The 22,124-nt window shown below is 42.3% G+C and overlaps 1 protein-coding gene across 1 annotated transcript in view; it reads right to left on the minus strand.

Annotated features, from left to right (window-relative positions):
• The window catches only part of FRAS1 (Fraser extracellular matrix complex subunit 1), a 421,505-nt gene that overhangs the window by 53,538 nt on the left and 345,843 nt on the right, over positions 1-22,124 (minus strand). Inside the window, exons 48-55 of the mRNA XM_040480456.1 lie at positions 13,972-14,096; positions 13,553-13,693; positions 11,471-11,698; positions 9,340-9,453; positions 7,307-7,457; positions 5,734-5,893; positions 3,287-3,455; positions 783-1,029 (exon numbers count right to left, since the gene is read on the minus strand). Coding sequence (XP_040336390.1) covers positions 783-1,029; positions 3,287-3,455; positions 5,734-5,893; positions 7,307-7,457; positions 9,340-9,453; positions 11,471-11,698; positions 13,553-13,693; positions 13,972-14,096 — 1,335 coding nt within the window. The remainder of the gene's footprint in view (positions 1-782; positions 1,030-3,286; positions 3,456-5,733; positions 5,894-7,306; positions 7,458-9,339; positions 9,454-11,470; positions 11,699-13,552; positions 13,694-13,971; positions 14,097-22,124) is intronic.

Raw genomic sequence — 22,124 nt, forward strand, 5'->3', positions numbered from 1 at the left:
AAAACCTGCAAAGTCAAGTACAAATGACTTTGCTTATTAGTGCTGCCACGTCCCTGGAAGACAGCCTGTTCTGGGTCTGGCTTGCTGGCCCAGAGCAATCAATGGGGCTTACTTGTTTTCCAAGTGGCATCACCAAGGGTTTGCATTATCTACAGTGTTTGTTACACTAATACCCAGTCAGCAGATTCAATAAAAAATCTGACCTCATCACTTATAGTCATGTTCTGGTTTTGAGTGGGGGATTTCATTTCCATGAGTTTTAAAGTCTCAATATTGCATGATCATAAATGCATATGATCTTTGTTTTGTTTTCAATCCCTCAAGCATTGCCCTTTATTTCTCACACACAGTTTATCTCTCATCTGAGCTCTATCTGTGACAGTCACAAAGGAAAATCTTTAAACATATTTTCTGTCTTCTAAGACTAAGATGAGAAGCCATTTCTTACAAACTTCCTGCTTGACCAAGGCTACTACATATTTATAGATCGGCTGATTGATTAAGAATTCTAAGTTCATGAATAATTTGCAAGGCCAAATATAACCAGTCTTCTAATCCCATTAAAGAATAAATGGGAGCACTAACAACTTGAACCAAGAAGAGGAGCCTTCTGATAGTACTCACTACAGGTAGGATCACTGTTAGAGTTGTTCTGGGAATTAAACATGTAAAGCACTTACACACAGAAGTTAATATGGTACATGAGCACTTGGCACATAAAAAGGATGCAAAAAAATGTTAGCTATTATTATAGCTTGTTGTCACCTTTGGCACCAACAGACCTTTTCTTTCAATAGGCGCAAACAGAAAACCAGCGCTCTCGTTGACCCGGTAGGTCTTCTTATCAAACTCTAATGTGGGTTCATCCTCAGTGTCATTGATAATGACCTTCGCCTGGGTGAACTCCCCAAATAGGGCATATGCTGGCATGCTGAGCTCCACGGTGAAACTCTCAACATTCTCAAACACATCATCATCATTGATGATAATGGTGCAGGACTTGGTATCCTCTCGCTCATCAAACTGCACCTGTCAAAAAGGAAACAGCAAGGAGTTACATTGTGCTTCAGATTCCCCTGCTATGCTCCCCTAGATCATCCTGGGAAAAGGGACCCAAGCCTAGTGGGCAGAGCACTGAATGAAATAGCTAGTTCTTCTACCCCAACTTCTTGCTGTATCACCTGGAACACTTAGCTACATCTTCCTATTCTTCATCTATACATTGGAGCTGATTTACTGTATAGGGACATGGAACGCAAAGATACCTCCTACTATCTGGTGACTGTAGAAAAACAGGTTGGTAACTACTCATATCTTATTTTATTAATTCACTTGGAGCAAGAGTGATTTGATTACTCATGTCCCCTTCTATTTGTGGCAAGTTTACCTGGAAAGATCTTTGAACTTGGAGTGTGAAGTTCTGGGGGTCTCAAGTTGGGATAGTCTATGAATTTTTACAAATATTGGATTCCTCATCAGCTAAATAATAATTTCACACACTTATTTCACATATTTACTGGGAGGACTAAAAGACACAATGTATAATGAAAGTTTCAAGTATATTTTAAAGCACTGAACAAATGCGAGATATTATCCTTATTACCATGGTTATACTGTTTTCACACAATCAAAATTGACATAGAATCTCAGTGTACTGGATAATGGAGTTTGAATCCAGAGAAAGTTACATTATGAACAAGCCAGACTAAATTTTAACATTATATTTAACTAAATCCTTTGTCATTAAGATAGGATAGGTCTATAATGTATATGAATTTAGCCTGATACAAGACAGAGAAATTATTTTATATTCACACAATCATGAACTTATAGGGATTTATTCTGTTTTTACTTTGTCTTAAAAAAAAGATAAAGATAAAACCTTGAAATGGAACCAGGGTTATGGATTTATTCAAAACTAAAAGGTTAGGGAATAGGCCCAGATTGTACTTTGTATAAACTGAGATAGCTAAAATATGTAAAATAGTCATCAATCTCTAGGGACACACAAATCTGAAAAACACATAATTTTCATCAGCAGAAAATTACTATTCCATATCTAATCAACTAATCAAATTAAGTTTTACTAAGCTCCACATTTCAAAACACTCCATAGATCTCTATTTAGCTCTAGAACCCACTAGAAACACCCCTAGATCTCTATTTAGCTCTAGAACCCACTGCCTTTTGTCTTTCCTTGACAAACACAAATAAATGTTATTGTTTTTCTAAAGATTCCTTATTCTTTTCTCATTCCTCATTTAAATTGACCTCAGCCCAGCTGAAATGCCTCAAAGAGAGAGCCCATTCCTCTTTACAGAGATTTACGATGTCATTAAGAATGGTGAAAGTACTTTGCAAAAGCATTGAAGAAATACCTAGTAAGTGCCAGCTATTGTACCATATGTAAAAGATGGTAAACATGGGGCATCCTGCCATAAAGGACTTTACTGTTTAAGTTCTCTTCCTCTCTCTTTTGTGTTTACTCTCTCCGCTCTTTGCCTCATCCCCACCCTGGCTCTAGTTACCACCATTGTGGTAGAGACTTGCTCAGGCACCTCTGCCTCAGCTGCTCTCTGCACCCCCTTCCAACTGCTGCCACCACCACCATCACCATCACCACCACCACCACCACCACGACTGTGGTCCTCTCGGTCCTCTCACAATCTCAGGCACCTCACACTCGGCCTGTCCGAAGAAGCACAGCCAAGACCAGTCCTTGCCAAACCTGCTCCTCTGACAGTGTGCCTTCCCAGCAAGGGGCATCACCATCCATCTCCCACTTCTGCCCACTATCTAATCCACTGTGAAATTCTATCAATTCTTACTCATCTGTTCAATCCACCCACTTGTCTCCACTTTTACTCCATAACTGAAACTCAAGCTCCCATTATCTCTCACCCAGGCTATTCCAAGAGCTTCTCAACCATCTTCCTGTACTCTCTCTTTCCTTCTCAGGTAGAGAAGGTGAGGGGAGAGGAAGGGTTTGGATGCCAAAGGTCTCACACAGAACACAATGGAGACTTTTTGTGGTCATGAAGCAAAATGTAAAGACTGAGAAGCTAGACAACTTAGACAGTTAAAACTTACACGGAGAGTAGATTAACTGGGAGGAACTAGGCCCTGTGAGAAGGGAACGCAGGAAAATCACTTGAAGAAGGGCACCAATGGAAAGGGAAGAGGGGTAAAAATTAGGGGGAAGGCGCCTCACTTGCCAATGACCACAGTGCTGCCCTGGTGGAGCCAGCTGGCGGTCAGGAATCAGAGGCCTCCTCGCTCATCCTACCTGGCCAGCATATTCCACATAGTCCTGCTGTCCTGGCTGGAAGCTGACTCCGGAGCTGGGGCTGGCGGTCCCTTGCTCGGTGCGACACAGGACAATGGCATACTGGTTCAGGTTCCCAGTCCTCTGCACTGTGACGCTGACAGACCCCGCTTTCTCACTCACGTTGTAGCTGGAAGCACACAAAAAGGTGGTCTCTGAAATTGTGAGCTGGGGCTGTGAAGAATCCACTTGTTTAATGCCTGTCTCTCCTGGTTGGTTACTGGCGTCAGGTAGTTAATAGAATAGGAAGTTTAGTTTCTTTAGGAAGCCAGGTTATAAATTGAGGAAACGTGTTCACCTGGAATAGTCACAGCACCAAGTGACCAAGAAGGCTGTGGATGCAGAATGGTATCTGCCCTGTTCTCAGAGCGAGTTGAAAGTCATTCAGAAAATGAGCAGCACATAGGAGCTATGCATGTTGTACTTCAAAACACAGAGGAATGACAAACAATCTCTCCCTCGTGTGGTAGAGTAACTAGAATAGTTCAGTGGGTTCTTAGGAAAGAAAGCTGCTTGGAAGACAATTAATGACTTAGCTCGGGTGGAAACTGACTGGACCAGATCTCCAGGAAGTGTGCAAAGGAGCCAGGGTGGTGGCAGAGAATCAGGCCTACATAACAAAGGAGTTAAGACAAATGGAGCTTTGTGACACTGGGGAGTGACAAGGTTCTATAGACTGAATATGTCCCCCCAAATTCATATGTTGAAATCCTAACGACAATGTGATCATATTTGGGAGGTGATTAGTCATGATGGTGGAGCCCTCATGAATGGGACTGCTCCCCTTATAAAAGAAGTCCAACAGAGCTCCCTGGTCCTTCCAGTATGTAAGGACACAGGGAGAAGACAACCGTCTATGAACCAGGAAGAGGATCCTCACTAGTCACCGAATCTGTCAGCACCTTGATCTAGGATTTCCCAGCCCCCAGAACTATGAGAAATAAATTTCTGTTGTTTGTAAGCCACCCAATCTATGGTATTCTGTTATAACAGCCCAAACAGTTTAAGACACAGGGTTAACTTAGCTTGCTGCTATGAATTTGTATTGCTTTTGCAAAGTAGAAGGCAAACTATCCATGTGTCATTAATTCATAATAATTATCTAGGTTTAGAAAAGCCATAAGTGAGTGGGGCCTGAGCTGGGCCTTGGTTTTCATCCCTGAGGATGATGATCACAGGTTCATTTGCCTTGCCCAGAGCCTACTTATGTCTTGTTGCTGTGAGGGTTGTAGGCAAAGTGCCCCTGACAAGTCAGTCCTCATTTCCAGGTTTGGGACACTCTGTACTATTCAGCCCATTAAAAGTTGGAGGCTTGTCCAGAAAAAGTGATCAGGTTTAGACCATTTATTTAATTTTTAAGGAGATACAAACAAGAGAAAAATAACAGCAGAACTTACATATAAAAAGTTGATTATAATGTTCCACTAAGTTTTCTAAGTATGTGTGACTAAGACTGGAACAGCCCAGGACTGGGCACATGAAGTCAGGTTTGTAGGTTATCCCCTAACCCCCATTCCAACTTTCATCTGAATTATCATGAAACTGATTTCTTAGAGTAGTGAGTCTCTGAAATGTAGATCAAAAGAATTACCTCCTGCCCCTCCCCTGCTTGCACTCTGTCTTTCTCTCTCTCTCTCTCAAAAATAAACAGTAAAAAAAAAATTTAAAGAATTATCTCCCCCACAAAATTATAACCCTAGTTATAATCTGACCTCTAAAAATCAACACTGCGCTTGCCTATCTTTACCAAAATTGGTGCTTACTTGCCTCTCAACCACCCAACAGGCTATAAAAGCACCTTAAAAGAGTTACCTATATTAGGCTATGAATTTGTTCCAAAAGATATAAAATTCTATGAACACCAAAGGAACTAGGGGGAGAATACAAGCCCAAGAACAGAGAGAATGTAGGGGGAAGGCAAAGATGTTGTTATTATGAGCCAGTGATTACTTTCAGAACTTGAATGTGTATTTTGTTTCTTATCAGTTCAACTGTATTCTAAAACTTGAAGACAGAAGCAAAAATAATTGTAGGAGATGCAGTAAAGCACAATGGTTAAGATCACTGGACTTTAACCCTGGTTTTACCACTTTTTAGCTATGTGACTTCGGGTAAACTAGTTAACCTCTTTCTGTCTCCATTGTCTTGTTCTTGTGGGGATAACAATAACACTCACCTTACAACCACAAGTAGTAAACAAGATGATGTATGTCAAGTGCCTGATACAAACAGTGTTAAAAAAAATTGGTGATGTTATTTTTATTATTGTTATACCCACCACCAACATTATCAGATAACTAGAATTTATCCCCTGGTACTTCAATCTGATTTCCTCTGTTTGCCTGATATATTTCTCAAGAATGAAAAAAAAAAAAAAAAAAAAGAATGAACACCAATAACCCTTGTACCTGGTATATTTAAAGCTGATGAGGGACCATTGAACATGGAACACATTGTCGCTGACCACATTGGGTTTACTGTCTTTCACCAGAAACTGAAAACTATCCATCATCTCATGGATCTTCTCCTCGTGCAACACATAACGGATCAATCCCAAGTTCACATCCTCTGTGAGAAGAAACACATGGTGAATTAACTGGGGATGTAAAGGCAGTCTTGTAGATTCGACACTAACATACCCAGTTTATTCTTCTAATGGGCTGCAGACAGAAATTAATGTCCTAAGAACAAAAAGGGATAGCAGTCTTAAAAATAAATGTGTCTTTCAGATTTTAAAATAAAATCCTATAGCTCTGTGTGACAAAAGAAGGTACTTAGGTACAGAGAGTACCTTATGTTGTTGTAAAATGAGAATCCCAGGGTCTTGGCAAAAAAGGACTTTAATGAATCTCTCTGGAATGTTAAAGGCAAATCTGAGAGCTGACGGAGAAAAGTCTTTGATTCCATCCTCTGTATATACATGCTCATACTTACCCCTACTTCTTCCTAAATAAGGTTCTTTAGAAGGTACGTGCTATTAAGAAAAGCTGGGGTGTATTAAAACAGCTCATACATAAGGCACAGAAAACATGCTCTCTTCTGGGAAAGATCACAAGATTGAGAACAGGAAGAAAAGGGAAACATGGTGCCTGAGTTGTAAGGTGTAAGCTTTTGCAACGACTGCTTGAAGTAAGGTCCATCCTCAAAAGAAGTCTAGAAGAGTCTGACATACTTATAAGAAACTAAAATACAGAATGGTCCTTGATGTGATTCAAAATAGGAAAATACAGGGGCGCCTGGGTGGCTTGGTCGGTTAAGCATCTGACTTCGGCTCAGGTCATGATCTCACGGTCCATGAGTTCGAGCCCCGCGTCAGGCTCTGTGCTGACAGCTCAAAGCCTGGAGCCTGTTTCAGATTCTGTGTCTCCCTCTCTCTCTGCCCCTCCCCCGTTCATGCTCTGTCTCTCTCTGTCTCAAAAATAAATAAACGTAACAAAAAAATTTTTTTCAAAATAGGAAAATACTTCTGTTGAGCAACCTACCTGTGTTGATTTTAATTACTTTGTTGAAGACTTAAAAGACAATCCATAACCCTTAGAGGACAAAAATAAACCATACAGGATAACAGATATTTCATAAAGTATAGTGGTTGTTTTTAAAGAAAATCAAGTATGTTGTACCCCTGAAACTCATGTAACATTGTGTGTCGACTATGCTTCAATTTAAAAAAAAGAAGAAGAAAACCAATCAATATGTCATCTTTCTACTAAATCTTGCCAAAACCTAAAGCATTTGGGAGCTGAGGAAGCACGGTAAGGACAAAAAGAAAAAAAATTTTTTTTTGCCACAATTCAGAGTAATAGGAAAAGGAAATCAGGAGAAGTAAAATTCCAAAGCTGGATGGTTAGACACTAAAAGATCTGTTTGTTTACAAATAAGTTACATGGGGATAAGTAGCTGGAAGTGGTTGTGAGAAAAGATCAGGGCGGTGGGGAGAGTTAGAACAGATTTATCCCATCTCGTGGGTCCCTGAGTCCCCACCCTGCGTGAAAGTAACAGTAGTTCTGCCAGGCTGGAGCCTGCTCTCCACGTAGCCATGCTTGGGGCCCGCTGTTATCTCATAGACAAGCTGCGGGTCCTCTGTGTCCGGGTCCATGGTCAGCAGTTCCTTCTTGGTGATCAGGTTGGTTGCCTGGAATAGAAACCCATTACATTTAATTCCTGAGGTGGGAATAAAGCCAGACCAAGACCCTCTGACTCAGAATTAATTCAGTTCAACAATGATTTACTGAGCGCATTTACTGCATGGAAAACTCTGTCAGGTTTGAAGAGGTATGAGGACGGCAACCATCCCAGCCTCTGTCCTTGAGGTGTTCACACTTTATTGGGAAAGAAAGGTTCATGAGCAAGGTAACTCTTGTGGCAAGAGCCATAATAGGAGATACAAAAAGAGTACCGTACACTTTTTGGGAGTGGAGAGATTAATTCCATCTGGACTGGAGGAGAGATTTGAGATGGTGGGAAAGGTTGGAACTTTGAAACAATGATAATATACAGGGAAGACGGCCACTTTATACCTTATAGGAGTCAATCATAATGCTTGAAATTGAGTAAGATAAATACCCAAATATTGCCCAAATACACTGGCTAAACTTTAATTCTCTCATTCATCCATTCAACAAATATTTAGTAAGAGCAAAAGTTTGGGAGAAAAAAGGGGGTATTCAACAGTATTAAATATTGTAGGTCTAATTGAGTAAAGACATGTAAGTGACCTTTGGATTTGGCAAAATAAAGGTGTCATTGGTGACTTGATAAGAGTTATTGCAGTAGGATAAAAGTGGGAAGTAGAAAACCAATTGGAGAGTGTTGAGAAGAGAATGGGATGGTTCTGAATATGGGGAAAAAAATGACATAGGGGATGAGAGGAGTTTGTACTAATTTGAAAAAATCCCAACCAGTTCAATAGAAAACTATAGCACAGCAGCTACATATACAGCCAACTAATTAGCTCCATGGAGATGAGAAAATCCACATCCTAGAGGGGACACCACACACAAAAGAAAGGACTCAGTGCATATGGATTTAATGCTTGATATGTAACCAGGTAAGAATCGTGGCATATCTTAAAAAGACCAAATTGGGATTTAGGAGGAGAAAGGAATTTCTAAACTAGAAGTCCTTTGAGGATACTCACCTACAAAATACTCACTTTCTTCTCATCAATGCTTCCTGAAACCCATCCTCCCCTTCTTCTAGTTAACAAACTTTTAGCTGAGCCAGCTAGAGACTATTTCCCAGACGCTTATGCAACAGATGGAGCCATATGACCAATTTCTTGCCAAAATAATATGAGTGTAAGTGATGTATTTAATTTCTGTATCACTTGTTTAAAATGAAGTTCCTTGCCCTCTACTTCTCTATTTTCCTCTTCCTATGGGCTGGAATGTCAATGAATAGCTTAAGAGTTTTGGCTATGTTGTTAACAGCAACAACCCAGCGATGCAGAACAATAAGACAGAAGGAATCAGCATCTCTGAACAGTCACGTAGAACCCTAGACTGCCCACTTACTTCCACTCTTTATGTGAGAAAAAAAAGAAAAAAAATGTCTACCTTGTTCGAGCTTCTGTATTTTGGGGAGTCACTTTGTAAGAACATCTTAGACTATATACAATCTTTTTTTTTTTTAATTTTTTTTTTTAATGTTTATTTATTTTTGAGACAGAGAGAGACAGAGCATGAACGGGGGAGGGTCAGAGAGAGGGAGACACAGAATCTGAAACAGGCTCCAGGCTCTGAGCTGTCAGCACAGAGCCCGACGTGGGGCTCGAACTCACGGACCTCGAGATCATGACCTGAGCCAAAGTTGGCCGCTTAACCGACTGAGCCACCCAGGCGCCCCAGACTATATACAATCTTAATGAAACTCATGGAGCTTGCCAATCTTAGAAAAATCAGCTCCCTTAGGGAGGGATAAACATGAGTGGAACTGGACTTCTATCCCCAAGTTGCCCTGAATAAGGACATAGCCCAAGTTGGTTCATGTGAATGTGGCCGATGGAAAGGCCTTACCTTGCCATCCATGTACTCCAGCCACTGGAGCCCCAGGTTGGTAACAATTCTAGGGGTGCCATCATCTACTGGGAGGATGTCTACTTGGAACTGCTGAGGTGCTGCTGTCATAACCTGTGGGGGAAGCCAAAAGAAAAAAAGTCATGATTCACAGACATTTGAAATATGTCAGGTCTGGGACCTACAGAGTTGCAACCCCTGAAATCTGATGGCACTTTAGCATGGGTGACTGAGCCAGTTTCCTACTGCTTGCCCCCCTTGGCATGAGGCACAGAGAAGAATGATGACTGAGAAAGTGGGGACAATATGACAAGGAAAGCAAGGAAAGTGGCACTTTCCTGCAATTCTACCTGCTAAGGAAGTTGACTTTCCCACACCCATGCATTCCTTAGCTGTGTTCAGCATTGCAATATTTTCCTTTCGATGACTCTTGTTAACATTTTCATGAGAGGTGGACTAAACTCATCATTAACAGGTTAATGTCAAAGTCCCCAGGTGTGATTCTGCCAGATGTGAAAAGACGTTTCATGGGACGATATTCTCTTCCTTTCTTTCCTTATTTTTGAGGGAGAACTGTCCATAGGGGGAAAGGGGCTGAGGAAACCAAGAATAAAAGCGTTTGTGGGAATAGTGAAAAGAAACTGGTCTATAATTTCACTATCACACAGATACATGTCCACACACACACACTGCACATACGTGGTCTGCTCTCAGAACCTCACTGTTCCTTAGGAAATAAGGCACACCAGCACACAGGGCAGCAAGCCACTGGCTTTTCAATCTTCTGCAACCGTCCTAAATAATTTCCATTTCAAAAATAACACAGTCCCTCTGGAGACTACTATGACCTTTTGTGTTTATCAGAGAGGTAGCCTCTTGCTGATTCATCCTGAAATCTTTTCCTCTTCTCAAAGTCAAATTAAGTTGGGGAGCAGCTACGGTTTAGAAGAGAGAAAATAAAAGTGATGATCTGCCAGACGGTGACGCAGTGCAGATAAGGAAATGGCAGGCAATCCCAAGAGGCGTCTCACCGGCACCTGGGCCAGCTGAGAATGACCTTCACACAGGCTGTCTCTAAGGGATGCAGGGGGATCCTTCTTCCAGGAAAGGAATCATGCCCATGCATCATCAGAGTAGGAAAGGACTCCGCAGGACTGAGAAGTTGACCCTTTTGTTATCCTGAAATACAGTCGGGTGTGATCATGCTGCTCAGTAGAACTGCTTTTGCGGAGTCAGACACAGATGCCTGACATGCAGCCGTGTCCTCGGGCCCACCTTCTATCAGAGTTGCAATTATTCTCAGGGGTTATGATACTGCTGGAAATCTGGCTGACGAATAAAGGAGTGAGTAAGAACTGCAAGGAAGGTAGCGGAGAATGGAGAAATTCTCTTAGAGAAAAAGTTTGACAACTTTAGGACCTTAAGAGAAAAACACTGTTAACCTGTTCCACGAGCTGGTCCGAAAATGATGACAATGATGATGATACTACAGCCACAGTTTATTGAATGTTTCCTATGCTTCCTGTGTAAGGCACTGCGTTAAGTGCTTTGCATATATCATAAAGGCAGATATCATCCCCATTTTAAGGACAGGGAAGCTGAGGCTTAGGAAGGGTAAATGACTTACAAAGACATTTCAGTTAGTAAGTGAGAGAGCTAGAATTTTAATCAGTGTCTTCTGGACACTGATTAAAAGCCACACTCTTAACCAGGTTATTCTTTAGGAGATTGAGAAACTCTGGCTGACTGAGGAGGCACAGAAAAGAAAGACAATCTAGAATCATATGAGATTATTGAAAAACCGGATGAAAGGAGTCAATGGGTGGGAAAAAGGAAAAGGGAAGTAATGACAGTCATAATAACAATAACTATCACCCTTTCTTGTGCATGCTATTTGCCAACAATATTATACACTTTCTGTGGATTACCTCCTTTGAGCCTTAGACTAACTGAAATTGTACCCATTTCACAGGTAAAAAGCTGAAGCTTACAGAAGTTAAGTGATTTGCCCAAGGCCAATTAGTGACAATAAGAACATTGCTATTCTTGGCCTAAAAATGCCATGTTCTGCCTCTGGGCAAACTTGGGCACACTTTGCTGTGTCTCCCTCCCCACTGTCTTTGCCCCTTACCTCTTTTCCTCCTTCCTCAATGATGAAGAAGGGGTTTGTCCCATCAGCCACCGTGAAGGTGAAGTGGTCTCTGAGGGAGTTGCTGCCATCATGGCTGTAGCTGACCCGGTTCTGGTAGATGTCTTCCATGGTGAAGGCAGAGGTGTGCCAGAAATGCTGCCCATTGGTGGTCCGCTCGATGGTGCCGTGGCGTGGAGGCTGCACAATGGCGAACGTGACAGACTCGGCCTGTTGAGGGCATACAAAGCCAGGGGAGAAAAGAAGTTTGTAGCAGAAACCGGATTTGTGAGTGATGGCCAGCAGGTGGTCAAGGATACCCACACCTAAAGATGTTTATAAAATAAGGATTGCATTTGCCTTACAGGTGCCAAAAATAAAACTAAGGAGAGAAACTATATCGGTTACTACAATTGAACTTATGTTCTGGCGCCTTCTGGTGTCAGAAGAAGACTTTTAGATCTGTCTTTTAAGGGTCAAAGGGGAAAACCTGAATTTCTTAAAAAAATTTTTTTAATGTTTTTTTCATTTTTGAGAGAGAGAGAGAGAGTGAGTGAGCAAGCAGGGGAGGGGCAGAGAGAGAGGGAGACACAGAATCCAAAGCAGCTCCAGGCTCTGAGCTGTCAGCATGGAGCCTAATGCAGGGCTCGAACCCACAGACTGTGAAATCATGATCTGAGCCGAAGTTGTCCGCTTAACCAACTGAGCCACCCAGGCACCTCAAAAGCCTGAATTTTTAACCTCTGCCAGGATGATAGGAACCAGACTTTTAAAACCATTCATTTCCTTCCTAACCTTTTCTCCACTTTCCCAAAACTCCCATGTACAGAATCCCATATGCGACAGAACATAAGCTAATTTCCCCTGTCTAGTTGTGGCTTCTAGGGTGTCACATAGAAGAAAAAAGAAAGATGTAGAAAACTCTGTTCAAGACTTTCCAATGATTTCCCACCAACTTAGAATAAATGCAAAGGCCTGAGTTGGGCCAATGAGGCCCTCTGTGGCCTAGTGCCGGGCTTCCTCTCTGGCCCCATTCCTCTTTTCTGCTGCTTGCTTACTGGGTTCTGGCTTCTTGGCTTCTTTGTTGTAACTCAAAGGTTCCAAGCACCTTGACTGCAGGCCCTTTGCACTTCTGGTTCTTCTTCCCAGAGAGTGACTCTTTTGGACAACTGCATACCTTGTTCTTCCACTTCATGATATCTCTGCTCAAATATCAGCTCCTCAGAGAAGACTCCCTTGGCCACTCTGTCTAAGATAACACACCCTTCAATCTTGATCTCCTTTGTCTTGCTTCATTTTTATTCATAGCGCCTATCTTATCTGACATGATGTTTATACGTTCTTTCTTGTCTGTTCCCTTAACCTAATGCTGAAACTCCCTAAGCCTGGAACTTTGTTTTGTTCACAGCCCTCTATTTAGCATCTAGAGCAAAGCCTGGCACTTACTAGGTAATCAATGTTTTTGAGAATAAATGAACGATTGAGGACTGGCACAGGGAAAGACACACAGAACTAATGAACAAATGCTATGGTACTCTTCTATGGGAGAGCTGAATCATGCCAGAATGTTAGATACTTTAACTTGAAAGCATCATGAGATTTAGAGTTTAGTCTCTATGTGCTCTGTTTTACTGAATAAAGCCTAGTTCTGTAAGGATGCTCAAATTTTAATAATCAGTTGTCATTCAGAGAAGTCTGAATGAAGCAGGTAAAATGATAGGAAAAATGAATAGGTATCCAAAACACTTGTTCACTCAAATGAGAAAAAATTAAAAAAATGGGTAAAATGGCATCAATCTAATTTTCTATGAATCATGATTTAAAAAATCAGCATGTTAAAGGATTATTACATGTAATCAGGGGAGAGAGAGAATGTTATTTTGGATTCGAGAAAGTGTTTAAAACCAATTTGATCTCAAATATTATTAGTTTCTATTTTCCAGAAGGCCACAGTATCTTCTAGGTTTTAACCCTTCAAGGATGCCTGCATGAACCTTACCCTTCTGCCCTACTCTCAGGATGCATAGGCACAAAGCAACAGATCAGCCTCTCATTCAACCAGAGAACCAAGTGGAGTGCTCTTACCTCTGTGTCGGCATCCACTGCCTTGAGCTCAAACTCTGTGATGGTCTTCCTCACACCCTCCTGTACCCGCATCCCCGAGTTCTGTACAACAGGAAGTGAATCATCCACAGGGCGTATGGTGATATGGAAAGTCTGCGTCACCTAGATGGCAGAAAGTGCAGGTTGGACAACTGTCCTCAGCACCCACCCATGGAGAAGGTAGGTGCTTTTTCTACTTTTCCTTTCACCCATTCCCGGCATGACTGACTAATTTGGAATCCAGTGTGATTTCCCTTTGGCGAGAGCCCCAGGGCTGTCAGAAGCCGCCACTCGCCTTGGGTGAGAGTAGGGGAAGGTGAGGCTTGCATAGTTGCTTTGCATCAAGGAAGACTGTGCAGAATCAGTACCCATTCACTGAGGGAATAGAGTGCCTTGCCTACCTCGCTGACTCCATCTGAGAGTGTGAAGCTGAAGGCATCTGAATGTTTCTCGGTCTTACTGGAGTGGATATATTGAATGTTTCGTGAAGTCAAGTCAGCTTGAGTAAAGGAATTAATCTGGATACCTAGCAAAAGGGGAAGAGAGAACCAGAGAAAGGATGTCAAAATGCTAGCCATACTTCTAATACTAGAGAAATGCCATACTCTCATCACACAGAGTCCTTTGTATTTCTCTCATAGCATTTATGTGCTTCTCTCTGAGACGCTGTGTTAGAGTTGTTTGTGTGTGTGTGTGTGTGTGTGTGTGTGTGTGTGTATACAACAGCACACGTTCTGTGGGAGCACATGTTAACTTAATTATTTAGTTTCTACTATGTGCCAAGCCAACAGCAGGTGCTCAATAATTGTTCCTCTCCTTTCTCTAGGGGTTCATGTATGCAGGTCAAATCTGTGAAAGGTAGAGCCATTGCCTTAGTCTCCAAACTCCTCTCTCTTAGGTTTTATATTCCCCTATAGCCTCAGAGTCCTTTCTGAAAACCTGCCCTAATTTTTAATATTGTGTCATGACTTAGCTTTTGAACACTGGAGTCACAGGGCTTGGCTACACATAGCCTTTTTTTCTGTGATTAGTGAGCTTGGCATCCAAGATTTCATTGGATATTCTTCAAGGTCCCTTTCAACTCTCCGGTGTACGATTCTAGCTTCTCACATACCACTTTAGCCAGGCTGGCAGTTACAAAACATACTGTATGACTTTGGGGTTTGAGCAATAATTCCATCTCAACTCTAAAATGGCCTAAAAAGCCAGTATCCTTTAAGAACATGATATAGAGAAAACACGTTACATTTTTTTCAGTCATTTTAAAACTCAAAACAAAACAAAAAAACCTAAAGTGATTTTAGGTGATTTTAACACCCATATCCCACAAATGAATAACATCTTATGTTTTTAAATGTCCGACAATATTTTATCAAAACAGCCCAGACTTCTTGCTCCTATCTTAGGGCTTTGGGCTTCCGTGGTTCATCCTCTGGTGTCAGCCAAGACTGAAACGAACCCATATCAAATGTAGTTTTAGTCCCTCAGCACAAATTCCCTCTTTCTGTTTCTGGGTGATGGGGTATTAATCCATTGAATCTGGTCTTTTGGTTTGGTCCTGAAATTCATTTGCTGTTTCCTGGAATTTGTTATTTGTCATTGTTAATCCTGGGGAAACCAGTTTGTTGTTTTAGCAAAAAAACCCAAAGAGATTCTACTTTGACTGTTTTACATGTAACTGTGGCATCAATATCACTGCTTTATCTTAAAAAAAAAAAAAAAAATCAACCCGCATGGTTTATACATTTACAACTCTCTTTATCATTTGAAATTTGTTACCTAGATACAACAGTCTCCTGGATACTGGGGCATTATTTTTCTGATGAGGAATTTTATATTTCTGTGCTTGCTACATCAGCTCTTGACAGGCAAAAAATATAGCCTCCTGTCTTATCGCTTTGTCTCGTGGCTCTGGACAGAAATCCATACCATTCTTTAAAAATGTAATAACTTCAGACTGGCTGCACTGAGAAATTTAAATCTTTTTCCCTGCTGTGAATCCATCCTCACAGCTCATGGGGAAATTCGTGTATGGATTCTCGCAATCAACTGGTCACCTAATTCACTGTTCCCTTTATATGAGTCTTTTATAGTCTAAGAGTGATGAAGAAAGGTGATAGATTTTTTCCTTCTTCTTGGAAAGAAAGGTTTGGAAGTGATCTTTCCCTTTTTTAAAATTTCTTACTGAGAGGAAACTGACATATAATAAATTACACATATTTAAAGTATGCTTGGGCACATCCATGAAACTATCATCTCAGTCAAAATAGTGAACATTTCCATCACCCCAAAAGTTTCTCAACTGACATTGTATAATCCCTCCGTTCTTCCCTTACCCTATCCCAAAGAAACAAATCAATTGTTTTCTGTAACTGTAGATTAGTTGGGTTTTCTCTAATTTTTTCATAATTAGAATCATAAGCTATGTATTATTTTATGCCTGCTTTTTTCCACTGGGCATTATTGTTTTGAGATTCATCCATATTGCAGCATGTACTAATAGCTTGTTCTTTTTTATTGATGACTGGTATTCTATTGTATGGATTGATTACAGTTTGTTTCTCCATTGACCTGTTGATGGACATTTAGGTTATTTCTAGTTTTGTGCTATTGCAAATAAAGCTGTTATGATCATTTGTGCACAAGTCTTGGTATGGGCTTAAGTTTTTATTCTTCTTGGGTAAATCTCTAAGAGTGGAATGGTGGGAATGTTAGGTGCATGCTTAACTTTTTAGGAGACTGCCAAACTAAGTGGTAATTTTATATTTCCACTAGCAGTATATGACAGCTCTAGGCTTGATCTTAATGAGGCTTTCCCAAGTCGACCTAGCAAACACTGAGCACCTACTCCATGTGTAGAACACTGTTTCACACTTGCTTATGTATATTGAGTTGTATCTTGTAACAATTCTGGGAGGTCAAGGTTGGCATATTACGTCCATTTTTCTAGATTATGACACGAATAAAATTAGAAAAGCAATGTGGTCTATCCAAGGTCACACAGCTAATAGGAGGGCAGTGCTGGGGCTGGAGCTCAAGGTTGTCCAACTTTAAAGTTTATGCTCGCTAGGAGTACTTTTTGTACAACTCACCTAACCTTTTCAGGCTAGGTGAGGAGCCTTTTGAATTTTACCCCTATCCTTTAATTTTTTTTTCCAATATAAAAGTAATACGAGCCTATTAGAGAGAATGTGAAAAACACAGAAAAATAGTGAAAAATCACAAAAGCCACCCTGGAATCTACCTCTGTAATATCACCATTGTAATATTTTTAATTGATTCATTTTTTCTAGAATACTTTCTTGGCTATAACATTTGTCTTGTCCGATATCCCTAACCTAGTGCCAGAGGTTAGTGCTGGCATCTAGAACATAAGCTTCAAGAGGACGAGGATTTTTGTTGTTTCTTCACTATTGGGCACCTACAATAATGCCTGGCACACAACAGGTACTCAAAACATGGTTGGTGAATGAATTCAGTTCATCCACTCTAATTCCTATCTAAGAGGTCCTACTGAGCACGGATTTTCAATCTTTATACATGTAAGAAAAAATTCCGGCCTTTGTTAATTGGGCATTGGAAGACCTAAGCTACTCCCCATCAAGATGGTGTTTCCAATAACATATTGTCCCTACTGGCTGTCACAGCAGGTAGTTACTGTTTGAAATATCTTGAAGGCATTTAATCCCATCGAAGGTGTTTTCAGCTACCAACCCGCTGGCTAAACTATGTATCTGGCAGTATTACAGAGACCCACATTAACCCTGTCAGTTTTTCCAATTCCCCTGGAGGGCCAGCACATTAGAGAAAGTTCAGTCCAGGTCAGGGAAGCAGCGTGGGAATAAAGTATCTTTGAAGAAATTGCCTTCCCTTTGCCTCAGCCTTCCTGCTTTCTGCAGAGCTGTGGATAGCTCTGTGACACTGCCTGTGTCCTACCTCAGACTCAGGCTGCGGGGGACTCTCAGCTTCTCTACTTCAGATTTTCTTCAGAGCCTCCGGTCACGGAATGAATTGTATCCCTTTCCTTACCACCGCTCGCCCCCCAATTCATATGAAGTCCTAACCCTCAGTACCTCACAATGTGACCTTTTTTGTAAATAGGATCATTGCAGATGGAAGTAGTTACAATACCATCATTAGAGTGGCCCTAATCCAATCTGATTAATGTGCTTATAAGAGGGGAAAGTTTGTCACAGACATACCCATACAAGGAGCATGCCCTGGGAGCACAAAGACGGCCATCTCTATAAGCTGAGGAGAGAGGACTGGGCCAGATTCTCCCTCACAGCCCTTGGAGGGAATCAACCCTGCTGACAGCATGATCTCAGACCTCCAGCTCCAGATCGTGAGACTTTGTTAAGTCGCCCAGTCTGTGGTACTTTGTGACGGCAGTCTTAAGTGCACTAACATACCTCTGCTCTTGGGGAGAACCCAAACTAAAGCCATGGGTGCATCCTATTTTGGTTGGTGTCAGGATACTGAGAGAGGGTGAGAGAAAGCGGAAACCACTGAATAGCTTTGCTAAAGCATCATCTCTGGGAAGTCTTTCCTGACTCACTACCACACCTCTCTTAGGTGGAACTCGCTGTGCGTTGGCTCTCACTGTCCCGTAATGTTGCTGTCACAGCTACTGAAACGCATTTGCACAGGTTTGTTTACGCGTCTCCCACCTCCAAAACAAATTTCCTCCTGCAGCAGCTACTCAGTCAGTGTTTGGTGAAGGTGAGAACCAGTGCTATGCTGGAGACTGCTGTACTCCTCCCTGACTTGAAAAGTACAAATCCTCCCTGTTGGCTAAGCAATTGGATGCCCAGTTAGGGTCTACATTTCCCAGCCACCTCACAGCTTTGTCTGACTACTCTCTGGCCACTGGGATGTGATCAAAATTGATGTGTGTTCTTTCGGTAATATTCCTAAAATAGAAATGGATGTGGGCTCCCCTGGCCTTTGCCTCTTACTGCTGGCTGAGGAATGGCAACAATTACAGTGGTCACCTCAGCCAGAGATGGAAGCCTCATATTGAGGATCATGGAGCCACTTTAGGCCATCTGGACTACCTGCCTCCGGATTTTTCTGTGAGAGAAAATGAATTTCTTGTGGAAGGCACTGCAATTGAGAGTCTTTTTGTTCCAGAGACTTAGCTTCTATCCTAATAACTCCTTACTCTGATTTCACAGGAAAACGAGGATCTTTAGGGTCCCTGACATGAGGGGATGGCCCCTCAACCTTGCAAAGAGCACACACGTGCAGGCCCATGTCTGTCTTCTACACAGTCTGTACAGGCATGTGGCTCCCTAGATCTCAGGGGACAAAAATAGGATCTCCACACCTGTCCTGTCTATCCAAAAAGAACAACTCACTGACCAAGACAGACAGTATGAGAATAAGTCCACTTCATAGTTAACCAGTGAAAGGATATCTGCAGGCACTGATGGAAACTGATAATTCCAAGAGGCATCAGTCCCAAAATAGCTCAGTGCCTGCACCACAAGACACTGGCCTAGGAGCTTGCTTCTCGCAAAGCACAGGCCAGCCCACCCCAGCTCCTGGTAGATCCATCCGCGCCTACTGAGGCAAAAAGGCAAGGTGCAGAGGCTTTTCTCGAAACTGAGCCAGCTGCCTTAAGAGAGGAATGTAAGATATCAACATGCATTTCCTCTGAAGGGACACCTTTTACATCTAAAGTATCAAATTCATAAAAATATTCTCTCTTAGGGCAGACAGGGAATGTGAAAATTCTGTCTAAATGCTACAGAAATGACTCAGAATGGGGTTGGAGATGTGAGAAGGGGCAGGGAAGCTCTGTTCCATTAGCAATGGGGAGGGGCCCCTAAGGGTAAAGGGGAGGGGGCTGGATCCTCATATCTGGTCCACTGACAGTTTCTAGAAACAGGTGGATGGAGAAAAACTGGCGGGAGTGCGAGTCAAGTGGGTTAGGAAGCCAAGCCTGGTGGAAAAGGGAGGTGAAAGAGGTGTCCTGGGGAAAGGGAGCCCTCCCTCCTTTTGTGGAGGGTACTTTCCCAAGGGAGAAGTATGATCATTAAGAGCCTTTCTCTAAGCAGCACTGGATTGGTCTTGGCAACCAGAATTTAAGCCCAGGGAAGGCTGAGACTGTAAAACCAGAAAAGGAGTCACTGAAGCAGCCTCACACTGAACTCTTGACACAGCCCAGGGTCAGAGAAGAGCGGGGGCTGGGGTTGACCATCAGGAAGTCAGCTCACAGTGCCTTGCATAAGGCTCAGTGCTTTTCAAGCTCTGTACAGTGTGGATGCAGCTGCCTAACACAACAGCCAAGAGTCTGCCCTTTCATCTTTGGAGAGATACAATCAGCAACCTGACAGAATTCTGGCAGAAGCAATTAGCTCATGAATTAGTTATCAAATATCTCCTGCAGCCAAGGTCTTAGGAGTGCTGATGTGCATTCTTCCCCCAGGAACTTTGGGACAAAAGGGTAGGCCATTTGCTTCCATTTGCATTAGGGATTTTTTTTAATGTTTATTTATTTTTGAGAGAGAGAGAGAGAGAGAGAGAGAGAGAGAGAGAGAGAATGAATGAGCAGGCGAGAGGTAGAGAAAGGGAGACACAGAATCCAAAAGCAGGCTCCAGGCTCTGAGCTGTCAGCACAGAGCCTGATGCGGGGCTCAAACCCACGAACTGTGAGATCATGACTTGAGCTGAAGTCGGACACTTAACTGACTGAACCACCCAGGCACCTCTGCATTAGGTATTTTTGCCAATCTCCCCATCTTCCCCTATGCCCTCCCACCAAAGACTCAACACTTTCCCCTCCACCATCCCCATCACCACGGTGTGCCTTCCCCTCCCATCCTCTGACATCTCTCGCCATGGGTCTCCCTCTCATTCTTCCTCTCATTCACCCTGCCCCAGCCACACTGGTCTTGCTGCCTTTGGAACTGGATGTGCCACGCTGATCCCAACTCAAGGTGTTTATACTCACTGACCCCTCTGTCTTGAAAGCCTTTTCCTTACAACATCAGCATGGCTGGCTCCCTCACTCTCCTCAGACCTCTTCTCAAGTGTCATCTTATGTTAGGGAGTCCTTCTTCCCTTACCCCCTTTCTCCCTGCACCCTGGAACATTCTTATTTCTCCCTCTAATACTCATAACCATTGTTATAGGATGCATTTGCTTGCTTGTTTGCTTATGCTCTGACTTCCTGTATTAGAGAGTGAGTAGAATCACAGTGAGTACATCCTCTGTTTTGTCATTCCCCTGGTTGAAAGAATGAAGGCTCTGTAACTTAAAATCCAAAGGAAACCAGTGAAGCTCTAAATCTGCAAATGATCACTGCCTCTATGATGTACGAAATAAAGACACCTCTGCCTTTACATTGTTCAGGAAGCATCTTCAGTGCCTCACATCCATTCAGCCAATTTCTATAGGTTTCCACTCTGAAATTCCTTCTTCCTTCCCTCTCTCCCTCCCTCCCTTCCTTCCACCAACTACTGTCTATTGAATATTTACTGGGTGCCAGGTATTATCGCTGACATCATTCCTACCTCCCTATACCCACCGCTGCCCGTCTGGGTGAAACCTCACTACCGACTATTGAGCCCAAATGTGAAACTTCCAACCCACTATCACTGCCTCCTTTTTCTTTCTTTCACTCATCTGTTAGACATTAGATAAATTTCGCTTTCCTAACCTGCTCAGAATTCTGTAGTAACTCTCTATCGCCTATTGAATTTAATAGGGATTACTTATCCCAGCTTGAGGACCCTGCATAAAATCTCACTCTGCCCAAGAGCCACATCTACTCCTGTTTTCAGAGTATATGCTTTAGCTAAACTGGGCCACTCATCATTTTTGGAATGTACCCCCATGCCATTCCCATCTCTGAAAATAACACAATTTCTGTTTGCCCAAAGTCTACCTTCTAAGGGCTCTTTTAAATGCCATCTCTGTGCACCTTCCTACCCAATGTAGCCTCTCCCATTTTTTTAAACATTTATTTACTCATTTTTGAGACAGACTGAACAGGGGAGTGGCAAAGAGAGAGGGAAAGAGAGAGAATCCCAGGCAGGCTCCACACTGTCAGTGCAGAGCCTGATGTGGGGCTTGAATCCATGAATCGTGAGACCATAACCTGAGCCAAAATCAAGAGTCAGATGCTTAACTGACTGAGCCACCCAGGTGCCCTTAGCCTCTCCCATTTTTGAGCTTCTATGACACCAGGTTTATACAACTCTTAAAATACCTGCCATATTCTTCTCTTATATATGGTTATATGCAGAGGTTTCTTATCTCATCCAATAGAGCACACTGGAGGGTGAGGATGCAATGTCCTGTACCGTTTTCTTAGAGAGTGAGGCTGGGATCTCCTATATCTATTTTTCTCTCCTCAGCAGCAGCTAAACTAGAATCTTGCTCTATACACATGCTCACTTGCTATTTCCTGAATTACCTTAAATTTTTTTTTTAATGTTTATTTATATTTGAGTGAGAGAGAGAGAAGGACAGAGCATGAGCAGGGGAGGGGCAGAAAGAGAGGGAGACACAGAATTCGAAGCAGGCTCCAGACTCTAACCTGTCA

Source organism: Herpailurus yagouaroundi, unplaced genomic scaffold (genome assembly GCF_014898765.1).
Source record: "Herpailurus yagouaroundi ecotype Mexico unplaced genomic scaffold, PumYag 28, whole genome shotgun sequence".
Lineage (NCBI taxonomy): Eukaryota > Metazoa > Chordata > Mammalia > Carnivora > Felidae > Herpailurus > Herpailurus yagouaroundi.